The 24156-nt window shown below is 44.2% G+C and overlaps 1 protein-coding gene across 1 annotated transcript in view; it reads right to left on the reverse strand.

Annotated features, from left to right (window-relative positions):
- The window catches only part of LOC143182349 (uncharacterized), a 302950-nt gene that overhangs the window by 116174 nt on the left and 162620 nt on the right, over nt 1-24156 (reverse strand). Inside the window, exon 5 of the mRNA XM_076383302.1 lies at nt 11627-11816. Coding sequence (XP_076239417.1) covers nt 11627-11816 — 190 coding nt within the window. The remainder of the gene's footprint in view (nt 1-11626; nt 11817-24156) is intronic.

Raw genomic sequence — 24156 nt, forward strand, 5'->3', positions numbered from 1 at the left:
CAATTTTTATTATAAAATATTCAAATTTTCAAATACTTAAATTTTAATAGATATTTTTTAGAATTATTTTTCATTACTTTTATTTTATGATTATTGTATGTTAGTCCAAAAGGATTGAATTTTTTGAGATATTAAAATTTTTTCATTATTTTTGTTTGACAATTATTGTATGCTGGTTAGAAAGGGTTGAATTCTTTCAGATATAATTTTCCACAAAGTGTTTCAAGATTTTGAACAATTTCTGAGCACAGAGATACATGTATGAGAGTACTTACATCAAAAACTGCACCCAATTAAAACCTTGTTCAATAACAATACAGCTAACAAAGGGGACTAGCAAACTCAAAGACCGCGCTGCCTGAACAACGAAAACTCTACATTCAATAACCTGTACTCTACATACTCCACCGAGTATCACCACTCATATAACACTCCTCGCAACAATGTTGCAAGTGCTCTCCAATTTTTCCATCCACGACAAGTAAACACCGAAGCCACTAAAAGCACTGTTCCAGCGCAGGCTCCCAAAATTCGAATAAATTCACGACTGTATTCCGCTGAAAGTGTTAATGCCAGGCAGCGCTCGTCGCTGTCCATAGACGTTAGCGACCCCGTTCACGTGTAAACTCGCCGAAGACAGGTGCGCAATCTGCTGAATAAAACAGCGAGCCTCGAACTCGTAACAGTTTCCCACGTTTTACGATACGTGGTCGTGGCACGGCTGGAAAATTCAGTTTCCCTGGCGATCGGGCGAACGTGGAAGACGCGATCGTAAAAGACCGTCTATCGAGACTCGCCATTCAATTAAGGGGCGGCAGGAACGTGGAGGGACAAATTGAAAAAAATGAGAACAGAACGAAAGGAGAATCTGTTGCGAGGCGGATGGGACCGTGACACCTGTCAGACGTCGAATCCTCCCGACAATAATCGAACACGGAATTCCGCTGGTCGAGTCGAAGCTTTTATAACCTGCAATGCATCAATGATAATTAATGGCCGCGAAAAATACGCGTCGACGGTCGTAAATAACGCGAACGATGGTCGTGCCTCGATCGCCATCATTTTGGATCGACGCAGCCTGTCAGTGCGCTGTTTGCGCTCCCTTTGCGAGGGTTTGATAACGCGCGCGAGCCTCGAAACGCTGGGACGGTTTCATGGGGAAAACCAGGGAAAATCTGTCGTGGAGCTTGTCGATTGTTTATGTGCCCTCCTAGGCGTTCTGTTCTTCGTGGGGTTGCGAAAAGGCCAGTAGCTGGTTTCACGAAAATTATTAATTAGTTTATTTAGGTTCAGTGCACCCTGGGCCGCTGAATTAAGCAGGAATTCATTTTGGAATATTTCTTCTACGCAGGTCTGCGTCGGTCGAAATGAAGGGTCTTCTAATGAAACGTGCGGAAACGTTTCGCTATCCAAAGGCGAAAGGATGCCTTCCGCGCGCCCGTCCAAGCTTCCTTTTGTCTCGTAATTTCAATTAGAGGCAACGCGCGGGGAAATTAAATGTGTCACGATGCGCTGAAGCGAGGGATATGGCGAGCCAGCGCCTTGAATAATCGCGATGGGGAAAGGATGCACGAGCGATGAGGTTTCGCGATGAAAACTGTGTGTTATGGAAGAATTATGATTGGGGAAATTGTACTTTAAATCACTCTTAAGATGGCTCATTTTGCTTGCAAGATTTGCTGAGACAGGGACGCAGAAAGTGAAACTGCGATTGCAAGTAGTAGCGGTCAACCGTTGGTCAGACATAACTTATTTCTACATATAACACAATAGTAATAGTATTTTCTATAATGTTATCAACGAGTAGATGCTCCTATTCAAATTTTAATGGATTTCAATGGATTCTTGTATCAAGTAGATATCGCCAGGATTGGTCAGACAAAGAACTTCTACTAAATCAATGAATGAGCAATTGCTAAAGCAAATCCAATTATACAACCCCGATACCAGACATAATGCGTTCATCTACGAACACTCATCATCTGATTAATGGTCCCGTGGAATCAGTGTTAATTTAGGGATAATGAGCAAATGGACTTGGAAAATTTATGTATCATTGGAATATACGGAAAAAGGATTGCAGAGCCAATCAATAATTCGACTGGCCACCAACAAAATAATTCCGCGTCCCATTCTTTCCTGGCCGCTGGCACTCCATCGGCGGTGATTTAATTTCACCTCCATTGAAATCCGATCAAAGCTCGTTCGCTAATTAAACGCTCCTCCATGGTTGGTGGATCATCATCGTGCCAAGATATATTTGCCTGACGGCGATGGTGGCCGTGCTATTCGCGGTCACAGAGTTGAAAAACGACCGCCAAAATATACTGCCATCGCGTAGTCGCTCTAATACAGGTTCAAAAGTCTCTTTGATTCATATAACCCAAGTACCTGTACTTTTTTTTAATGGGGACTTTTCTAGACGCTGCAAGGATCACACGGAAATCATGCTATAAGTACTAGTACATCCTGATGAAAATTTTTTTAATTATAAAAAGGTAATACTCTGCTCTAACTCATTTTTATACTTAATGCCTCTTGGTTCAACTCTCATTTAGTTTTAAGTACCCTTATCTTCCTTTATTTTGACGAAATCATATTCAAATCCTTATTTCATAGGATTCTAATATTTCTAAATGAAAATGCAAGACAGAGAGCCATGTTAATTATATCAGAGCTTTATACTCGAATCCGCAGTCCTAATTCTATCAAATTTCTAATGCAAAAATAATTCTCTCAAAGGCGAGACCAACACTGTCCACTCGCTGGCTGCAATACAGTTTCCTCAGGCAAGCAACGTGATGCCACTCGATCACGACACGCAAAATCCTTAATTATTATGCAGCAAAGCGAATCAGGAATCTGAATAATGCCAGCAGTCGAACTGCCGCGCATACAGAGGCTCGTGCACGTAAGGGTTTCCGTGGAATGGTCTAGAATGGTCTAGAAGGGGCCAGAGGAGTCCCTAAAACCGCACTGACCTCCAATTATCCTGTGGGTACCACGTGGCCCACGTGGTACCAATGGTCCCTGCGGACTGTCCGCAAGCACCCCTGCCTCAGTCTTCCTGGTGCCTATAACGCCCCTTCCGGATTAATTCATTATTAAAATAACCCTATTGGCGGGACCTTGTTATCGTCCCCTATTAGAGCAGAATCGCGTGAAATCAAATTAGGGACCAGCCACGAAATCATTTTTAGTAGAATAGGGTGGTACTTCGTCAGCCTAAAACACAAGGTGTCTTGGTCAGCCTAAAATTCATCTTATCCCACTCCTCCAAAAAGAATGTCACAAAAGAACATAAATGCTTCGATTTGTGAAGGGATGACTACTGTTTGCATTGATACTTCAGTAATAAATTAAACTAAAAATCATAAAAACTGGAGTTAATCAGATTGACTCGTACAAGGGTCACTTAATTCCTGGTTGAAAGGATACTGCAAAATCAATATTGACTAGACTGACCCGCTCAAGCTTTATCCTGCTGAAGAGGATCCCCGTCAACGAATCATCCCTCCACATCTAACGACACGCGCAATTGGCCAGGATCTGGCCCCTGACCCGTAGCGTCTAGGGAAAATCAAAAGTCCTCATTAGGTATTCCGAGGTCAGAGGGTGCCTGAAGGGACGAGGGTGTCCATCCCTTTCGTCTTGTCCCCGACGGCGGGGCAGGTCTGTCTAAGACCCGACATTTCAATAAACCCTGGCAAACGCGGGGTTTAAACCGCTGACCGCGACGCGTCCTGGTCAGCAGCTTCCTCGATCAAATTGCGCATGTCCACGCGAGTACCTCTGGGCCACTGGATATAGCGGCGATCGATCGATCCTTGCGCTTAGAAAGGTAGCTACACAAGGTGGTTTGAAACTTTTCAAGAAGAATTTGTCAAAATTAGCCACTTGCTATATTGCTTGTTAGAGAGTTGCCAGGAAATTGTCTATTATTTCCAATTCACTAATTTCCTATCTAATTTCGGTAGAGATAGGACAGCTTAGGGAAGCTCTGTTCTAAAGGCTCGTAAGTCGCTATTAATAAACGAATAATCGGGGGAAGTAAGTGGCACTCGTTCAGCCTCGTAAAACTTTCTTTTTCCAGAAGGGAGACCAAGTTCCCTCCAAAGTCTCGCCACATCAATCCTCTCGAATTAGCGACATGATTTCCCAGAGAACTTTCCAGCCTCGCGTCCACGGTCACTTTCTCCCCTATAAATCTATCGCCCCAACTGGCGTCCGATTCGCGCCCCCTTTTTCCCTGTTTCGACTCCGTCCAGTAAAATTCGATCTGGCCTCGCCGAAATAATCCCACGGAGAAACGAATTACCGCGCGTCTGATTGGAACGAACTCGACCAGGAGGCTTGTCGCGCACGTTGTCAACAAACTTCGTTAACAAAGTACGTGGATGAGGAACTGGGGGATCGAAGCGTTTTTCTTGATCGAAGGATGAACTGGTCTGAGGTGATTCGAGCCGATGGTCCGTGAACGATGGAATGAATTTGCTGATGAACTTTTGGGACAGGGAAGGCATGCTTCTCTGAATTTTTTGGAGGGGATGTGTGCTCGATTTGGAAAGGTTTGAGGTGACTGGAGACGTGAAACTTTTCTGTCAATTTGGGAATTAATTTATGTGAAATTAAAATTTTAATTTTAACGATATATTATTGTATGGGGAATAGAATTATAATAAAATGGAATATATGACGATTGCTAGTAAAACAAAAGAGTATTCTTTTCACCCCGATAAAGGGAATATTCAACAACCTATGTCACATTACAGAAAATTCCATTAAGCTCTGAAAGGGCATACGTTACCAGGGATATTAATTCTGGAATAAAATTGTGGAAACACTGACACCTCCATTCCCAGCAGCAATCACCGCAATCCCAGTACAGAATAAGGAACTACACCCTCCTCCACTAATTCCCAACAGAAAGACATGCCCCAAAAGCTGCTCTTTTAACTCATTAAGTGATCCACTTCCGCAGTGAACCAACACAGTCTGTCGATACAAGCGCTGACAGGCTGTGAGAGCATACGAGAGCAGCCAAAGTCAAATTAGCTTGTTTCACTCGTAGAACGTTAATTATTAAACTTCCACGTCGAAACGATTCGTTCTCCCAGTTAACAAAGTGACTAGATCCTCTGGCTGCTCCGCTCGAAAGACGAGTCGAGCTACTAGAAATACCTGGAGGTCAGGATTCCACGAGGGATCCCGTATTAAAACATTATTCGTCTACCATCCTCCCTTTCGCTGCTCCCTCGTCAGCTGAGGAATAAAAATATCCTCGATATTTGTCTTCGAAACGAATCCGCCTCAATCGCGTGGGCGTTCCACTCGGCTCGGCTTTAAAACTTCATTCCCAGGCCTTCATTTCCGACCCAGCCGACGCTCCTTTCCAGCAAGGAGGAGCGTACGCGAGTGTTGCGTCCCCATCTTTGTCTTTGGCCCGTAGACAGGGTCCGCGGAGGAGGACCCACTTGTTTCTCGGATGGGAGCCACGACCGATCACGGTTCATTTCGCTCGACCCCGTGTCCCTCTCGTCCCTCTCGCGACTGGTCCTCCTCTCGACTGGCCAGCCTCGAGGAAAAAGAGAAAATAGCCAATACACGGTCCTACGAGCCCATAAAAATCACGCTCCCTTCTTCTTCTTCGGTCTGCAGCCCCCCTGCACCTCCGTGGATTATTGACTTTGCGTTTGTCGCAGGAAGATTCCTCCGCACACGCGAGCAACCTTCCTCCCCAAATCTTCCGAGTCCACGGTTTTTCTTTCGCAGATTGAGGCCACACGGGTCGCATATTGGATCGAGATTCGCCCGGAAATCGGTATGTTTGCCTCTATGCTGGGCTTGGACGTCTTCATCGAGGCAGGGGAGCAGTCGAGAGTGACTAACGAGTGCGGTGGAGGATGTGGATACGTTCATTTCCTTTCCTTCGTGCTCTGGGTAGTCATAATTGGGGGATTGTTTGTTGGAGAATGTAACTGAAGATGTTCTGGGTTATGGGTGATCAAGTTTGAGGGAAGTAGAGAAAAATTCTGTGAAAAGACATCGTATTTCTGGGAAACAGAATGGGACCACTTGTCGAATATAATTTTCTGTATATAGTCGGAGAAATATGATTTTAACTAATGCACTGAGAAAGAAAATTAAAGGATGATCAATTTTGGACTGAAAAATGGTCGATGTTTGAGTAGCTGTAACTTTGTGAGAAAAAATGATGGAGCGGTGAATCAAGACTTGATTTAAAGGGCAAAGCCTTTACTTTCATATGACTGAATTAAAGTTTTGTTTGACGACCCTGTATACTCGGTTGAGGGATGAAAAGCAGAGGGTGGTTTTTCTCCGAACATCTTCAAGGTTCAAACGCCTATACAGAGGTTAATAAATTTTTTCTGCGATCTGTTCTGAGGTGGAATCAAAGGCGGAAGCCCTGCTTTTCGAACAAGACCTTAGTGGGTAACCTACGATTTCTTTTCGTCGAGTTAGAGCACTTTGAATGAAAAGTATACCTTGGATGCTCCATTCAATGTGTACTTTGGGTATTACGTCATTCAGACCACGATAACTCGGCGAAAAAAAATTGCACGTAACTCCCTAAAGTCTCGTTCCAAAGGAAAAAGATCCAGCTTTAACTTACTCCTAAGAGAATTAACGAAAAAAAATGTATCAAGGGCTGGACAGGCATCTTAAGTCGGAAAACGTTCGGTAAAAAACTACCCCCTCTCCCTCGGGGTGTTGCGGAGGGAAAAAATTTTTCTGGAAAAGTTGAACTTAGGGGTTTCAAAATAGAGGCTTTGCCCTTCCAAATGAGACTAAGCTCACTTCCCTGCGATTTTTTTTCACAAAGTTACAGCGCTTCAAACATTGACAACTTTTTCGATCTCTGGACCATTGCGTGATTCCGCAGCGGGCAGCTCACTCTTTATTCAGACCGCGATAACTGAGCGAAAAAAAATCATAGGCTACTCGTTAAAGAGGCATTCTAAAAGAGAGGCTTCTGGCTTTAATTTCACCCTAATAGAAGTCACGGAAAAAATTTATCCAGTTGCTGGCAGTCATCTAAATTTGGATAACATTCGCTGAAAAAGTACCCCCTCTTTCTCGGGGTGTCATGAAGGGAAAAAATTTTTTCAATAAAGTTTAATCCAGTAATTCCAAAGTAGAGGCTTTACCCTTTCATATGAGACCAAGCTCACCTCCCTGAGATTTTTTTTCACCAAGTTACAGCGCTTCAAACATTGGCAACTTTTTCGATCTCTGGACCATTGCGTGATTCCGCAGCTGGCAGCTCACTCTTTATTCAGACCGCGATAACTGAGCGAAAAAAAATCATAGGCTGCTCGCTAAAGAGGCATTCTAAAAGACGGGCATCTGGCTTTAATTTCACCCTAATAGAAGTCACGGAAAAAATGTATCCAGTTGCTGGCAGTCATCTAAATTTGGATAACATTCGCTGAAAAAGTACCCCCTCTTTCTCGGGGTGTCATGAAGGGAAAAAATTTTTTCAATAAAGTTTAATCCAGTAATTCCAAAGTAGAGGCTTTACCCTTTCATATGAGACCAAGCTCACCTCCCTGAGATTTTTTTTCCCCAAGTTACAGCGCTTCAAACATTGGCAACTTTTTCGATCTCTGGACCATTGCGTGATTCCGCAGCTGGCAGCTCACTCTTTATTCAGACCGCGATAACTGAGCGAAAAAAAATCATAGGCTACTCGTTAAAGAGGCATTCTAAAAGAGAGGCTTCTGGCTTTAATTTCACCCTAATAGAAGTCACGGAAAAAATTTATCCAGTTGCTGGCAGTCATCTAAATTTGGATAACATTCGGTGAAAAACTACCCCCTCTCTGCCGGCGTGTAGTGAAGGGGAGAATTTTTTTCAGACAAGTTCAATTTAGGGGTTGTAAAGTAGAGGCTTTGCCCTTACAAATGAGACTAAGCTCACTTCCCTCCGATTTTTTTTGACAAAGTTGCAGTAGTTCAAACATGGACAATCCTTTTGCCCAAAATCCTTTACTTTTATTGCGAAGTGTAATACGGGTCCAAAAAAATATATAGTTCTATACATTCACAATAAAAAAAATTATAGTAACTAATCTCAGTAACTAATCTCGATTACAGAGTTCTTCAACCAGGAAAAAACTTTTCTACTAATTTTTCTCCCCAAGTCAAAAGTTCCCAGGATTAAATAAACAATTCTCTAACCCTCCAGTATCTCCCCTTTCTACGTGTTCGCAACTGAAAGCCACTAACTCCTCATTAAATTCACTTTTCAATAACCATGCCCCCGTGATCCACAAAGTGGTTACAACGAATCTCCCACATCCACGAAAAGTTACTGGCGCCACACCACAGCGAGAACGAAATGCACGATTCCCAACAAGAGACACAACGGCATAGAGAGCGTCCAAAAGGTCCGCGATTCAATGGTACTCGAAATCCCATCGTGCCAACGAGAGAAGCAGCGTTCGAGATTACCGAACAGGTTCGCTTCTCGCGGAATACAGTTTGCTCGGCAAATGTCGGCCGAGCCGAAACAGGAGCTCGTGCTGAAATGATGAAACCAGAGTGCAGCTTTGTCGCGTCGGCCTCGCGCCGCGACGGCTGGATGCCAAATTGGAAGCCGACAACGCGGGCAACGAAAGTACCGAAACGGCGACCAGGTACAGACACGCACGGACGGACAGGCACACGGGCCAGGAGCAGTAAAGTCTCTTGCATCCGGCAAAACGCGCACATGCGGCGATTCAACGATGGGAATGGAGCTGCATTGGCTGGACAGAACAGAGACGGTGCGCGACTAAACGAGCAGAAAGCCAAAGCAAAGCCACGTTCGGCCGCTACTCGACGCGCTGCCGTCGGTTTAATTACTCTCTTCATAGAGACACTAAATATTCGACTGTCTGTGAGGCGGCCCTGCCAGCCGAAACGCGCGAGCAAACTTGTCCGCCTGTCATAGAAACGATAATTACGAAGCCAAAGCTGCCCGTCTGTAACCGTAAATGTTACCAGTCTAATTCCACCATCGATCCATGCCCGCTCGATTTATCCCTGATCGTACTTTGTTCCTTGCAGGTGGGACGCTCTTTGGGTGCTGATAGATACAGGGAAGAAATTCGCGATTCGAATATTTACTCATAAAGGCCTCTATTGGGCGTACATTTAGTATTAAGTAAGCATTGTAGTAGCAATTTTACTTGTAATAAAGAAATGAAATGAATGCTACTCTTATTAGAAAGCCTGTGCTTACAGGACATTTGGATGTTTAATCGAAAAAGAAACAAAGAAAAAGAATTAAATTTGAGGAGTATTTATACACTCGTTCTACCATGAAGAAATCTTGTAAAAAAATAGAAAAGCTGCGAATTTCGCTATCATGAAAGTTCCTGTTCCAATTTGGATAAATAACGTAATTGCGTTAATTTTGTACTAAAACTTGTCCAAAAATTTCAGCAGAGAACTCTAACTAGATTCAAGCTCGTGTAACACTTGCTATTAACTTTCGCAATAAAGCAGCCTGCTCTAGACCCAGTGCTACTTCTGCAAACTCCCACGAACTCTCAAAGGTAAAACTACGGTGCAGCTCATAAAGGGCAGGCCCTGTGCTCGCGTCTTTAATTTCTAACAGACTTTTGTACGCATCCAAGCTTCTTTGCGGACTTTTCCTCGCGACGTTGGCCTCTTTCCGCTTCCGCGACTGAACTTTGTTCCCCGTCCCTAGAATTTTCGTTTTCCAAGCGAGCACGAGCCCGCTCCGCGGTCACACCACAAACGGAAGCAACGAGGAAGAGGAAAGGGACCGAAAACTGGGTGCTCGGTTGCTTATAGAGCTCCAGGCGAAACAATGCTCGTCTTTTAAAGAAGACAGACCCAACCTAGCCTCGGCTCACGCGCCTCGCCAACCTGGCCACCCCCGTTTTTAATTAGCTTTGCCAGCTGGTAAACAATAAACCCTTATTTCTGATGAATTAATTTCCAACAGTCTCGCTCGCTGTCTTTCATTCCGCGGCTCTAGCAGACCTAACGAGCATCCCCTTTTGGATAACACGATCTCATGGCTACCCGAAATTTCTGGGACGCAGGGCTCTTTTGAGGAGCTCTCGATGCTGAGAAAGCGAGACTCAAATAACGTCGACACCGTTGCATGTTATTTCGATATGGCACGCTGAGGGTAGTTTTTGAAAGGAGGTTTACGTGGAGGAAGATCATTACTCTTGTGTACTGTCTTCATTCGGTATAACCTCGCGAGTTTGCAGGAAATTTAGTTTCTTACTGTGAGATGAGAGAATAGTTCTGAGAAATCAAAGGGAGGGTCTGAATTTTCAGATATTGTACTACTTAAAAATTCTAATTTCCTAAGATACTAACATTTAAATATTCATAGACTGAGAGTTTCTAATGTTCCAATAATCAAATTTTTAAATACCTCTTTCAATATGTAAGAATTCAAATTTCCTGATTCACTTAATTTCCAAATCTCCAAATTTGTAAATAATTCAAGCTTGTAAGTTTCCTAAATTTTCAAATTTATTCTTCCTTAGAATTCTCAAACCTAACTACCCAAAGTACCTCACTAACTTCCACAAGCCATCTATTAGAAATACTTCACAATAAAAGTAAGAACCAAACTTACTCTAGCCACTGCACAAGAGGCTAAACACCCTCCAACGCTGCCCAGAATCTCACTGCTCGACCATCGAATTCGTAAATTCGTGAGTCCGTTTCGAGGCGAATATTCAAGGCGGCGGGAGCCTGGGCAGAAGGGTGCGATGGTGGAAAATCCAGGGGTGAGGGGCGAGGGGCAGAGGGGTTGGAAAGCAGTAGCGGCTTACAGCGGCGCGAGACGCTCATCTGCATTTCAAATCGCCCGCCCTCGCCAAGATTTCCGCGCGCCACTGTGCTGGCCCGTGTGCGAATGGCCGAGAGGGCTGGTGGTGTTGGTGGGTCGCGTGTACGCGATGGAATGCAACACGATGGATTCGGGATCGCCACGAGGTCGTTTCGCTCGCGGCCTTCTTCTCGGATCGAACCAGCGCGGATTTACGGTAAGCGGACAAACGAGGCGGCCGGAAGTCGGGCGAGCTTCCGGTGCGCCCCTAACCACCCCCTGCATTACGTGCTCCTGTCCTGTGCTCCGATTAAACCGCGTGGAAATTCTATCGAGAGTAGACTGAATAACTGCGCTCATGACGCTGAATCGCGCGACTCTAATTGGTCCCGACTGATCGACGAGTTGAACGAGCAATGATTGCAGGATGATGAGCATTGTCGTGGATGACGAAACTTGAATAACCTTTTTCATCCACCGCCCCCTTAATTGTGTTTCAATTCTCTGCATCTGGGTTCGAGAATTGTGATTTTGGTTTTAGTTCTATTTGGGAGAAGATGGTGAAGTATACAGGGTGTTTTGGAAATACTTGTCAATAGTTCAGGAGCTGAATCTACAGACTGAAGTAAGTAAATAATTCTATATATTTTACTTCTATTAGCATTAGTATTATAAAATTTGTTTTGTAGTGGATACTCCTTCAGTGTGTATTGCTTTGTAGGTGATTTAAGTAAGTATTCCTGAGGAGGCGGTGGCATTCACTTTGAGAAACATTATGGTAAAGAGTAACAAATGGACTCACTTTGCCGACGCCTGTGAGCTCTTTGACGCCTATCCTCCGCAGGAGAGCAGGTGGTGCTGGCGGTGGTGATTTAAGGAGTAGAGCTGCGTATCCATTTGGAAAAATCGGTTGCTCGTCTGAGATGATGTTCTCGTCCCCTGAACGACGTCGACGATGAGGGCTCGATGAGAGGTTCAACTTCTGCGCTGCTCTGAAACAGAAACAGTGAATGTTAGTATGAGGAATTTATGATAGTTAATGATAAAGTAATTTGAAATCCTTTTAATTTTATTTTTGGGAGATAACAGTGTGAGTATAATTTGAAAACATGTTGTACTACTTATACCTAGAGATTGAATTATAGTACACATATTGTACTATATCTGGATATAATATAATACCTCTGAAGAAACAGAGCAAATAAATTCGTGATATTGGTCATTTTGAACACTCTAAGAATTGTATTGGTCAGCATTAATAATTTTGAACACTCTAATAATTCTACTAGGAAGATGATTAATAGTAGTACGAGGTTAGAATGAGAATGACTCGCCACTGCTCGACCACTCTTTTCCAACTTCAATTCTGGTATGCATATAATCCTCAGTAGTATCCGAAATAATGAAATGACGACGAAGAATATACACGAAAAAATAATTTCACCCCGTCGCCTAACTCAGACTACACAAACAGCACTCGCCCGAGCGTTCTAAGAAAAACAGCTACTCACCGTGCGGATAATCCAAGATCTAATTACGCAAACATGCAGAGGGAGAAGCAGTCTCGTTCCACGGAAATTCTTCAATACCCAGCAGAGTTTACGTGTAGAATATACGACGTAAAAACGAAGAGACAAGGGAGCGGATGGCGTGCGTCTGACACTCGCATGCAGCGTAGCGCGTATAATAAACTTTTTGTAAGCGCGCCTGGGATTGGCCGAAAGCCTTCTGCGCTATATGCGCAGAACCGTGCGCAAATGACTATGGAAAACGCGTCAAATTCGATGCATTGTTTATGCTTTTGTACTACCTTTGTCAATGCTATAGAAAAACTATTCTTTATTTCCATTTTAATTAGATAAGCTTGGGTCATTGCGGGATTCTAGTTTAGAGTATTTAACTCCTTATTTTTAGAATGCTGAATCTCAGTAGAATAATAAGTCCTAAGTCAGACACATCGAAATCAGTAGAACAATTCCCAACTTAGACACTTCACACCTACTTGAACCATTTCCCCAAGAACCACTAACACAAAAATGAAACCTCAAACACAGTTTCCCTCCAGCTTCCCTTAAAAGCCAATTAATTAAAATCAAATTCTCCTAACTACACACTTTATCTCTCCTTCCTACTTTCTCATAAAACTACAAAACACTTTGTTCTCAAAGTAATCCCAATTAACCATTCCATCCTCTCATCCACCACCTCCACCCCCATACGGCCGAATCAACACAGAGGCCGCGTGTATCTCTGTCGATCCCCTCACGCCATAAAATCCAATATCAGTCTCGGAGGTGCACGCGATTGCTCCATGAGAGCAAAGAAGCGCCTAAATCTCCGAAGTACGTAGCAGACGGTCGTTCGTTCGTCTCGAACGCTTCCTGCGATGCCTATCTCCCAGATACGGAAGCGGAGCGTACGAAAGGGTCGCGGAAGGTATGCGTCTCGAGGGTGAGTGGGTGACATACTCCGCGGGGCAGGCCGGTAATCAGCGAAGGTAATGTGCCGGAACCCAGCGCGCGACAGGGCACCGCGTCCAAAGGGGTAGGACTGGCGGGAGAGAGGCGTCGAGGGGGTGGACGGGGGTGGATGGAGAGGTGCAGCAGCGGGACCATCGTGGCTCAGTTTCGGCGGGGGCAGAGGACGTTCCAGGGGCTAGGTCGCCCTAACTTCTCCAGCCCTCGGGCCTCGTTAACCCACGCTCTGTGAAATTGGAAATACCAACGAGAGAGCGAACTAACTCGACGCGGCTGACACGCTCTCTCGCTCGGCGACCCTCGTTCTGCGGGGGCGTGCGTGCAGGCGTGATAAAAAATAGAAAGGACCGCGAAAACGGCCGACACGGGCTGGTTATCAACGTTTGCTGCCCGCTTGCCCTCGCGCGCCGCGATTTCCGGCCGCATCACGTCCGAATAATCCGCGTCGTTGCTGCGCGCCGCCATGGACCGAGGCTAATAGTCTCCACCGCCACGCGTGAAGATACCCTCTGCCTCACGGGGAGTCGTATTTCTTGGGCGTTATTTTTTAACGTGGCGTTAGCAACGCTCCGTCCCACGAGCACTGCGAAAAATTTGGTACCCTTAACCAGCTGAGTGAGATTAATCATTGAAGAAAGTATAAGTGATAAAAATGGACAGCAAAGATCTTGGAACGAAGTTGAAGCGATTAGGTGAAATTGTTGAAATATTATGTGATTCTGAGTTGGAGAAAATCCTGGAGAAGGTGTTTATTTTCCATACAGTACATTTCAATTTCTTAACTCACTGGGTATTTTATCATCCCCCACAATTCTCCGCAACTACCAAACTCTTTTTCTCCCAGAACTATTCCATTAAAAAGTAATAAACTTTAAAAGGAAAATTCATATACCATTTCCCCACTGAGTGAGTGATATACGTTCTACTCAATTACTTAAAATCTAACGATCAATTTAATACATTAAAAGCCAGCTCTGATTTCAAATGCAAGCACTCGATCAGGCTGAGTCAATCGGTGTGCATTAAACGCGAGGAAGAATCGCAGCGAGGGATCCAGGGGGTTTCCGAAATTGACTGTTACCGAGTTCACGAGTCAACAATTTGGTTGGCCATCCTAACGAGTGGCGGCCGCAGAATCGTCGCACGCGTCCCTCTTCCATGCGGAGCTGACGCCCCCGTTTTCGACTTTGATGACCGCTTTAATTATTTCGAGTCCCCGTTTCAGCGTCCACCCTCGATTTTACGACCCGGAACCAGTGACCAGTTATCAAGCAGTTTTTTTATCAGCAGTGTTTTACTTGTCCCCAGATTTTATACCAACGACCTAATAATGCTTGGAAGTTATACGAGGTAGTCCACTTAAACCAGATCACTAAAATTGTTCGTCCTATTATGGAGACATAAGAAATACTTTATATGCAATTTGGGGGTAATCAGGAAACCAATATGTTGCGAGGAATACATTTTAAGGTCTGCTTTTGGAGGATTGGTTTTTAATACTATTCAGATTGCATATAAAATATTTTTTATATCTCCAGAGCAGTAAGAGATGGATTTAGGTGGACTACTCTGCATGTCCCAAAAATCAGGGATCAGTGTTCTAAGTGGATCAGCCTGTCGAAGGAAAGCAAAACCTGTTCATCTAGAATAATTGGCGGCAGTTCTCGAATAACCTTCGATCGCCTCTCAAGGGAGGCGAGCGAATGCGAGAAACTTATTTTACTCGGTCAAATATTTAAACGGGGAAAGTAACTTTCCAGATGGAGGGAAACTTTGGATACTTTGCGACAGCCAGACGCCAGAGTCAACAGCGTGATCGAGGAAAATCTAGTTGGGAGAAAGTACCTTCGCGTTCGTGCGTCACTTTTCTTTTCTGCTCGGCAAGTCTGCCTAATTAAATCCTTTAATATTTAGTTTCTTCGGGAGCCAAAGCTGCCTTCGCAGTAAATGATTGCAGAATAAGAAGAAACTCGATACGACACTATTACTGCTGTATGAGTTCATTATGACTCGATAAATTATAGGTAGAAGAACGAGGAGCAGAAAACAGAAATATTGAAAAGTTTCTGCGAGCAGAAGAATGCATAAAATTGGTGCGCGTGGATATTCATCAACTTGTTGCAGCAAAAGTACTTGTACTTCATCGTGGTATGAGGACTCTCGAGCAAGGTTCACTTGCAGTAGAATGCGTCAGAACACTCCTAGATGACTTGTAGAATGCACTTGTTGCAAATTACGCGAGAGCTGTCTGCTACGGTAGACCCAGATCCATCTTCTGCTTCGAGTGTTTGGTGCAATTTTTGCAGCTCTTGCTCCTCGACTTCTGAAATTTCCTCAAGTTTGAAATATTTCTGGATGGAATGAGGGAGTAATATTTCGTTAAAACTGAGGAGAGTGTGTTTGAAAGAGGAACGACAACCTCTCTGTTTTGAGGAAAAAATAAGTCGTTTCGCTGAACCCCTGGAATCTGAAAACGAAGAAGAGTAAAGGAGAGACGCAGGTGCTCGTCGCGAAAACGCAATCTACGCATCAATCACGAGGAACAGATGCGTACTGGTCCCCATGCGTTCTCAATCTTCGACGAAAGGCTGTTCTCTAGCATACATGTAATCGACTATCACGTGGGATCCGTTGTTATAGATGTAACTTCGAAGAAAGAATTTTTCCTAAGGCATTCAAAAATTAGAATGTATCCCTGGGCTTTGAGTTATTGTTAGATAAGTAGAATTTCTAGTGTAGACATAATATGTAATGATTTTAGTAAAATTACCTCTAGTCCCGTGTATTTTACAAGTGACCTAATATGATATAATGCAGATGTGTCGGAAATTATTTACTTGTACTACTGCGCAATTTTTATACGACATAATCGAATTCTTCTCAGATCTACCAGAACACTTTTCTGGATGTTTTTCTTAGTCCTCTCCCTAAGTAAGCAGTAGAATAAGACCTATGATTAGTCACAGTAAAGCAAGTAGAATAAGTACTAAGTCAGACACCACGAAGTCAGTGAATTAAGTCCAATGTTAGATACAGTGAAATCAGTAGAATACATTCCATGTCACACACAGTGAAATCAGTCGAATAAATCCTAGGTCAGACAAAACGAAATGAGCAGAATAAATCCGAGGTCAGACATAGCGAAATCAGTAGAATAATCTTCAAGTCAGACACATCCAAATCAGTTTAACAAATCCTACATAAAGCACACGGAAATCAGTACAATAAGTCCCAAGTCAGACACATATCACAAGTACATTAAATATTTCCCCAAGACTCATCAAAAAACGAAGCTTCAAACACAATTTCATCTATCCCCATTTTTCTCTTACCGTACCATCCACAAACACCCTTTAAACTCTCTGACACCTGTCGTCTGCCTAAATAAACCCCCAAATAAATCCACTAAAATATCACTTAACGAAACCATTCACGCTCACCCCCGCCCGGTCATTCTCACCTCGCCGAAAGAAGCAAAGCTCCCATCGAATCTCAAGCTCCCCGCTGTCGTCACGACTATTCGTCACCCTGGCAAAGCGAGCAAGTTACCGAGTATTAAGAAGACGAACGGTATAAAAATGCTGTCGGCTAATCCGACTCGCAGCAGCATCGATCACGCGCCGCTGGCCGTGTCCGACGTTGACGGAACCTGTCAGTATTCTCGACGACGTGCCACCGTGTCATAAACTTCCCAACGCCCCCTTCCGTTTCCTTTTTTATGTACATCGAAACGACGGAGCCATCGAGAGCGTCGGAGGGTCGCGTTCCCGCTCGCGCTCGTAATTCGTACGGAAATTACACGGTTAATTCGCGATGTTATTTACGAGCGAGCGGACACTCGCGCCCTCGCCCTCTGCCCTATGCCCACCGCCGTCCCTCCCGATCCCCTTCTTGGCAACTCGCCACGTATCTCGGCTTAATCAAGGAAATTATGGCGCGAAGCGCTTTAAACGTCGGGGGCCGTTAGTAAGGTCGCATATCTTCAGCTACGACGGGTCTGATACGAGAACGACCCCGCTGGGAATTAAAAACTCCGGGAAGACGCGTGCACGCGATCTCCACGCCCACGAGAACACGCTCTGGGGCTCTTTCCCGCGGCTTTGTTCTGTGGTGGACCAGGTGGACGTCGTTCGACGCTGAGGAGAATCGATTAAAATAACCGAGGAGCGCTGCGGTTCGTGGAACGATGGGACGCTTGGTGTTTTATAGCGTTTTGGTTCCACTGGGCTTTCTGAGGACACTTGGATGGTCTCATCGAGTGTTTCGAAATGGGGAAGTAATGTTAACACAGTGGATATTTGCAATTCGGCAAATTGCAAAGTTTGACAAAATGCAGGGACCCGCCAAAATTTTTTCGGGGATGCAGCTCACAGTATGCCATAGGCTGAACCTTCCTCTCCAATTAAAAAAAAATTTCAAGTCGCTTCGATTTTTTTTCGCGAAGTTACAGATGTTTAAAGTAACCCTTGCATTCTTGTAGCGGAACGGATAGGCCTGATGTATAGCAAAAATGCAAGGATTACTTTGAAGTCCTGTAATTTTGCGAAAAAAAATCGTAGCGACTTGATTCTTTTTTTCAATTGAAGGGAGAGATACCGACTATATGCCACTATAAACGATATACCCGAACAAAATTTTTGCGAGCCCCTGCATTTTGTCAAACTTTACAATCTGCCGCTTTAAAAATTGCCAACTTTGAGGGGACACATAGGCTTGGGTAAATTTTTTTCAGGGAGGCTCTTTAAGGCAGCATAAAATAGGATCCTTTCCCTTCAATTTGTAAAAAAGATCATGTCGCTACGATTTTTTTTCGCAAAGTTACAGCACATTAAAGTAACCCTTGCATTTTACAGCACATCGGGTGGTGTCAAGACATGACGAAAATGCAGGGGTTACTTTGATGTCCTGTAACTTCGCGAAAAAAAATCGTAGCGACATGATCTTTTTTAGAGATTTCAGGCGAAGGATCCTAGTTTATGCTCGTGCAAGCGGAATCTCCGAAAAAAATTTTCGCGAGCACCTGCATTTTGTCAAACTTTACAATCTGCCGCTTTAAAAATTGCCAACTTTGAGGGGACACATAGGCTTGGGTAAATTTTTTTCAGGGAGGCTCTTTAAGGGTGCATAAAATAGGATCCTTTCCCTTCAATTTGTAAAAAAGATCATGTCGCTACGATTTTTTTTCGCAAAGTTACAGCACATTAAAGTAACCCTTGCATTTTACAGCACATCGGGTGGTGTCAAGACATGACGAAAATGCAGGGGTTACTTTGATGTCCTGTAACTTCGCGAAAAAAAATCGTAGCGACATGATCTTTTTTGGAGATTTCAGGCGAAGGATCCTGGTTTATGCTCGCGGAAGCGGAATCTCCGAAAAAAATTTTCGCGAACACCTGCATTTTGTCAAACTTTGCAATCAGCCGCGTTGAAAACTGCCAACTTTGAGGGGAAACACAGGCTCGAGTAAATTTTTTTCGGGGATGCTGTTTAAGGAAGCATAAAATAGGATCCTTTCCCTTCAATTTCTAAAAAAGATCATGTCGCTACGATTTTTTTTCACAAAGTTACAGCACATCAAAGTAACCCTTGCAGTTTGATAGCGTAGGGGGTAGTGCCAATATACGGCAAAAATGCAGGAATGACTTTGAAATCCTGTAACTTTGCGAAAAAAAATCGTAGCGACATGATCTTTTTTACAAATTAAAGAAGAGGAGTCCTACTTTCTGCTCCTGCAAACGACATCTCCGAGAAAAATTTCAGCGAGCCCCTGCACTTCGCCAAACTTTGCAATTTGTCGTACTGAAAATTGCTAACTTTGATGGGATACACTGACTTGGAAAAATTTTTTCCGGAGAAACTATTCAAAGTAGCATACAAATCGATCCTTCCTCTCTAATTTGTAAGAAAGATCATGTCGCTGCGATTTTTTTTCCCAAAGTTACAGTACTTCAAAGTAGCCCCTGCATTTTGATAACACACGAGGTAGTACCAGTATATGGCAAAAATGCAAGCGTTACTTTGAAGAGCTGTAACTTCGCGAAAAAAAATCGTAGCGACTCGATTCTTGTTTTAAATTAAAGGGGAAGGATCCAATTTTATTCTCCTGTGAATGGTATCTCTTGAAAAAATTTGTCCACGACTGTACATCCCGTCAAATTTGGCATTGTTCAATACAGCAAATTGCAAAGTTTGACAAAATGCAGGGACTGGTTAAAATTTTTTTTGGAGATGCAGTTTAAAGTTTCATATAGTGGGAACCTTCCCCTTTAATTTAAAAAAAGAATCAAGTCGATACGATTTTTTTTCGCGAAGTTACAGCTCTTCAAAGTAACCCTTGCATTTTTGCCATATGCTGGTACTACCCCGTGTGTTATCAAAATGCAAGGGTTACTTTGAAGTGTTGTAACTTTGCGACAAAAAATCGCAGCAACTTCATCTTTTTTTTAAATTAAAGGGGAAGAGTCATGCTTTATGCTACTGCAAACGGCATCCCCGATAAAAATTCTAGGTAGTCCGTGCATTTCGTCAAACTTTGGAATTTTCAATCATCAAGGTTTCACTAAATATTGTAACAAAAAGTTTCCTGTGTGTAAATTTATCTTCGTCCACATTCTCCTTCTCACAAAACGCACCGACAGGTGGTTCGACAAACTCGTCGATCCCATTCGTAATATTTCTCACGAGAGTCCATTTCGCGCACTCATCTACTCAATCGGCCGGAAACGGAAAGAAAACAGCGAGGTTTCCGGCGGGATGGATGGAGAACATCCGAAAGGGCGCGGATGGAAGTTCGGATAAACCACATCCCGATGGTTCTCGTCGCGTCGAAACGACAAATCCCCATTCGTCCCTCGCCACCCACCTCCTGATTGAATTGCCATAATCGATTCGTGAAAAATCCCGATCGCGTATTCGCCTGCCTCTTGCATTACCTCTGCCACCCTGGTGCACCCCCTGCCCTCGTTCGACGCGTCTACGTCCACACTTCCATCGTCCAAGATAATCAAGAGCAACCCCTTTCTCTAATCCCAGGCTCGTCCAACGTTCATCTGCTTTTCCAATCGACGATTTTCACCGTGTGCCACGACTCTGCGTGCTGGAATCCATCCGTGGGTGGACTGGGTGAAAGGGGTAGCTTGCCTCTTTCAGCGGGGCCGCTTTGGTAACGCGAATGAGTGTGATAGAGGAAGTGAAAGATCGAATGTTTGAATTTGTTAGATTCGGGAAAGTGTCACGGATGACGGGGAATAGTTTCTGTTTTTGGGAACTTTGGTGGTGCATAGTGGTTAGAGTAATTGGAAATAGGAAACCTGGGGTTTCATGATGGATAGGTAATCAGAAATAAGGGTCTGATTTTAATAGGAGTTTTTGATATGAATGACGATCGTAGAAATTGAAAAGAATTCTAGATTCCAAAACTCAGTAACACTATGTGGAGTTTGAAATTTAATTTCCTTGTTTTAAACTTGGGCTCTGAAACTGGATATCAAGTTTAAAACCTCTGAAATTTAAATTCCCTATAGCTATAATCCTCCAGAATAACAATATTATGTTATGATTAAAATTTCACTATCATCTCCAGAATTTTAAAATTGATCTCCAAGAATGGATACTGAATCTAAAACCCCACAAACTCGAACTTTCATTACCTATAACACTTTTTCTTCGCAAGAACACTGCCTCAATAAAATCTCTCTCCCACTTCTCCTCTCAACCTGAACCCCAAAACTGTATAAAAATCAAAAACCTCTTATTCTTAAATTCCCCTCAACTAATATTCTCAAACTCAAGATTCCCTTTTCTAAATTTCTCACTACTATCCAAAACAAATCAAAAAGCCCCATATCCCAGCGGCCATAAGAAACCATGCCACGTCTCGTCAAAGCAAAACTTGTTTCAGCTTTGAATGCACAGCAGAGGCAAGCAGATGCAGATTTTTCACGAGGAGTGTTAAATCCGCGACTGTCGAGGGAAATGGCGTGCGTGAGTGGACCGTTTAACTCGCATGGCGGTACACGTGCGACAGCAAGGAGTCGTAAATCATGCGGGGAAACTGGGAAACGATCGCGGAACAGGCCTCAGAAGGGGGCAGAAAGGGAATGGAGGTCGGTGTCTCAGCTGTTCACTGCCTAGTTGCTCTGATTGAATTGCTTCCGCCGTTTTCTCGCGTACAACAAACTGTGCGCTCGTCGACGACCCTCACATGTATTCACGCGTGTCGATTCCTTTCTGGGGAGCCGTGGAGTCCCGTGGCACCGATATGGAAGCTGTCGATATAATTCCTCTTTCACATCGACAACCACGCTTTTGTTTCCCGCTGACTCAACTTGGCGCGTCGCGAGACAAAGTGATAAAGATATCTGAGGCACTGGAGGGAGGAAATTCAATGCAGAGATTTCCAAATATTGAAATACACCAGCCTGCATGAGTATTTGGACACTCACATTATTGGAAATGCATAAAGTATCTACACTTTCTTATTTCTGTATCTGAGAGCCAGACTAACTGAAGTACATTTTTTAAAACATTGATTTCTTACAGGATCTCACTGCTTTTCTTCATTTTATAGTAATAACAAGTGTTTAGTTAAGTTACGTTATAAATGAACGAAATTTAATAACAAATTTATAATATCATACTCACTAAGTACGAAAAACCTCAAACTCCCAAGAATTCGTATAAGAACTCCAAGAAACTCCCCCAAAATAAAGAATCCAGAAATCTCCTTTCCCCCATCGCAACCCCATCGTCAATTCCCAGTCAAAACTCACGATCGTCGCTATATCCCGCCGCGGAAGAACGAATCTAGCGACATCGGCGAAGCCACGAAGAAAAATGAGCACAGCGGTTCGGGGGCGAGCAAAGGCGGAAATTGCGGGCTGCAGATGGACCGAGCAACCCCTCGACGGTCCTCCACCGAACCGTCTCTTTGTGATCCTGCGCCGCGCGATGCGTTTCATCCTGCAGACACATTACGCTCGAATTGATAAGAACGGAACAGAAAGGAGCGCGGTGCTCGGCTGAGGGAACGCGAAATGCAAGGGGCTCAGGGGGTGGTCGGGCAGGGTGAGACAGGAGGGCGAGAGTATCACCCCGTTCCCTTCGATACCAGCGCGTGTACGCGCGCGAACTCGCCAAATTGATGTATAGAAAGGGGATGAGCGAGGCTCCTCGTCCATCAACAGCAGGGTGGTAGCGCGGGGGCTGGCTGCAGCCGAGAGGGTGGCCAGAGACGGCGGCGTTCCGCGGCAAGTGCAATGAAAACCCCGCGTATTTATCGGCCATGGAGAGAAGAAAAAAGAAGGCTGGCTCGTGGGCGAAATGAAACGCAAGACGGGCGGTGGAAAGGGTGGAACAAGGGACCCGCGAGAAAGTAATCCCGCGGGGGTCGTGAAATATAGTTACGAGTGTTTGTTGAGAGAATCCTGAGCCTGGAGGTCGTGGCCTGCTGGCCGATCGGTTCATTTCACGGCACGTTACGCGCGTAATTTTCGAATATTGTCCTGATTTATTCGTCGTATTAAAGGGAGGCTCGTCGACGATCCTCCCCCGCGCCCACGATCCCCCGACGAGCGGCCATAAATATTCAAGGAGGCGGCGACGACCACGATCGGGAAAGGAAACCTGGAGCCTCGCGTCCCGTCGCGCGCGAGCAGCCGTGGAAATCGGATTTGTGCCGAGGAAAAGTTTGATTGCCGCTGCCATCGAGGGGATGTCTTTTCAGCGACGATCAGTCGACCGACTGCGATCAATGCAAGTGTTTCACGCCCCCGCGGACTGTTATCGCGTTAATCCCTTTTTTCTGCGGACTTGAAGTCTGACTGAGAATCTGATTTTCGGGGCTGTGAACTGATCGTTATGAGGACGGGGGTAGATTTCGTTTTCTGGGGAGCAGATTGTGAGACTTGTTGAACTTGATGAGAGCATGGTACTGGATACATGTTTAGTGTCACTTGTTGAGTTTTGGGAGAGTTGCATTATTGAAATGGTGAGGTGATGGTTCTGTATTCATATTTATAGTTGAGATATTAGATAGATATCTCTTTAAGTAGAATTTAAACTCTGTTATTATATCATATGATATTTTATGTGAGATGTTTGTGTGGTTGTAAGGCAGATAGAAATCTTTAAACATTGCAGTTCAAAATGTTTAACTATTTATACATTTAACTGATGTAATATTCAAAAACTTGAATATTTGAGTTTCTGAAAATATTAAATAATAAAAGCCACAGAACAATTCCAAGAAATGAAGGGAACAGCAACGAGTTTACAAGAAGAAGATACTGCACACCCCACCCACTCTTTCTTCGAAAACAGACTTCCAAATTTCAGGAACTCGCGACGACAGTACGCATTCATTTACTTCAGAGACGAACTTTGCCACGCAGTTTCGTGTTCCTCTTGCAACACCAAGAAGCACAGAGGCTGTGATACAGAAACGCATTCACAGTTCTGCGTTTAATTGCTCCCCGTGAATCCTGTAGTATTTGCACGCCAGAAATTACGCGACTGGCATTCTCTGAGCACGAGCGAATGATTGGCAAGAGTTGCAAGCCGAAACATTGTGCTTCTGTTAGCTTTGAGGGACAATCTTGTAGGCTGACTTCGGGGCGAGACAGAAAGAGGCATTTATTGGTCGGATAGAATTTTATTGGCGCAATATCGAGTAACTTTCATTCGTCAACGATGACGATGCTCGTTGGCTGTCGGTCCCCTTCAAAGCGAGCCAGTCACATGTCGCTGGGACGAATAAATTTTCGATAAACCGACGTCGACGGTCGACGATCGCTCCGATTTCGCTGTCCCGACGACGCGACGGCGCGTATCGAATTTCCGTCCCCGAAATAACGCT

Source organism: Calliopsis andreniformis, chromosome 8 (genome assembly GCF_051401765.1).
Source record: "Calliopsis andreniformis isolate RMS-2024a chromosome 8, iyCalAndr_principal, whole genome shotgun sequence".
NCBI lineage: Eukaryota > Metazoa > Arthropoda > Insecta > Hymenoptera > Andrenidae > Calliopsis > Calliopsis andreniformis.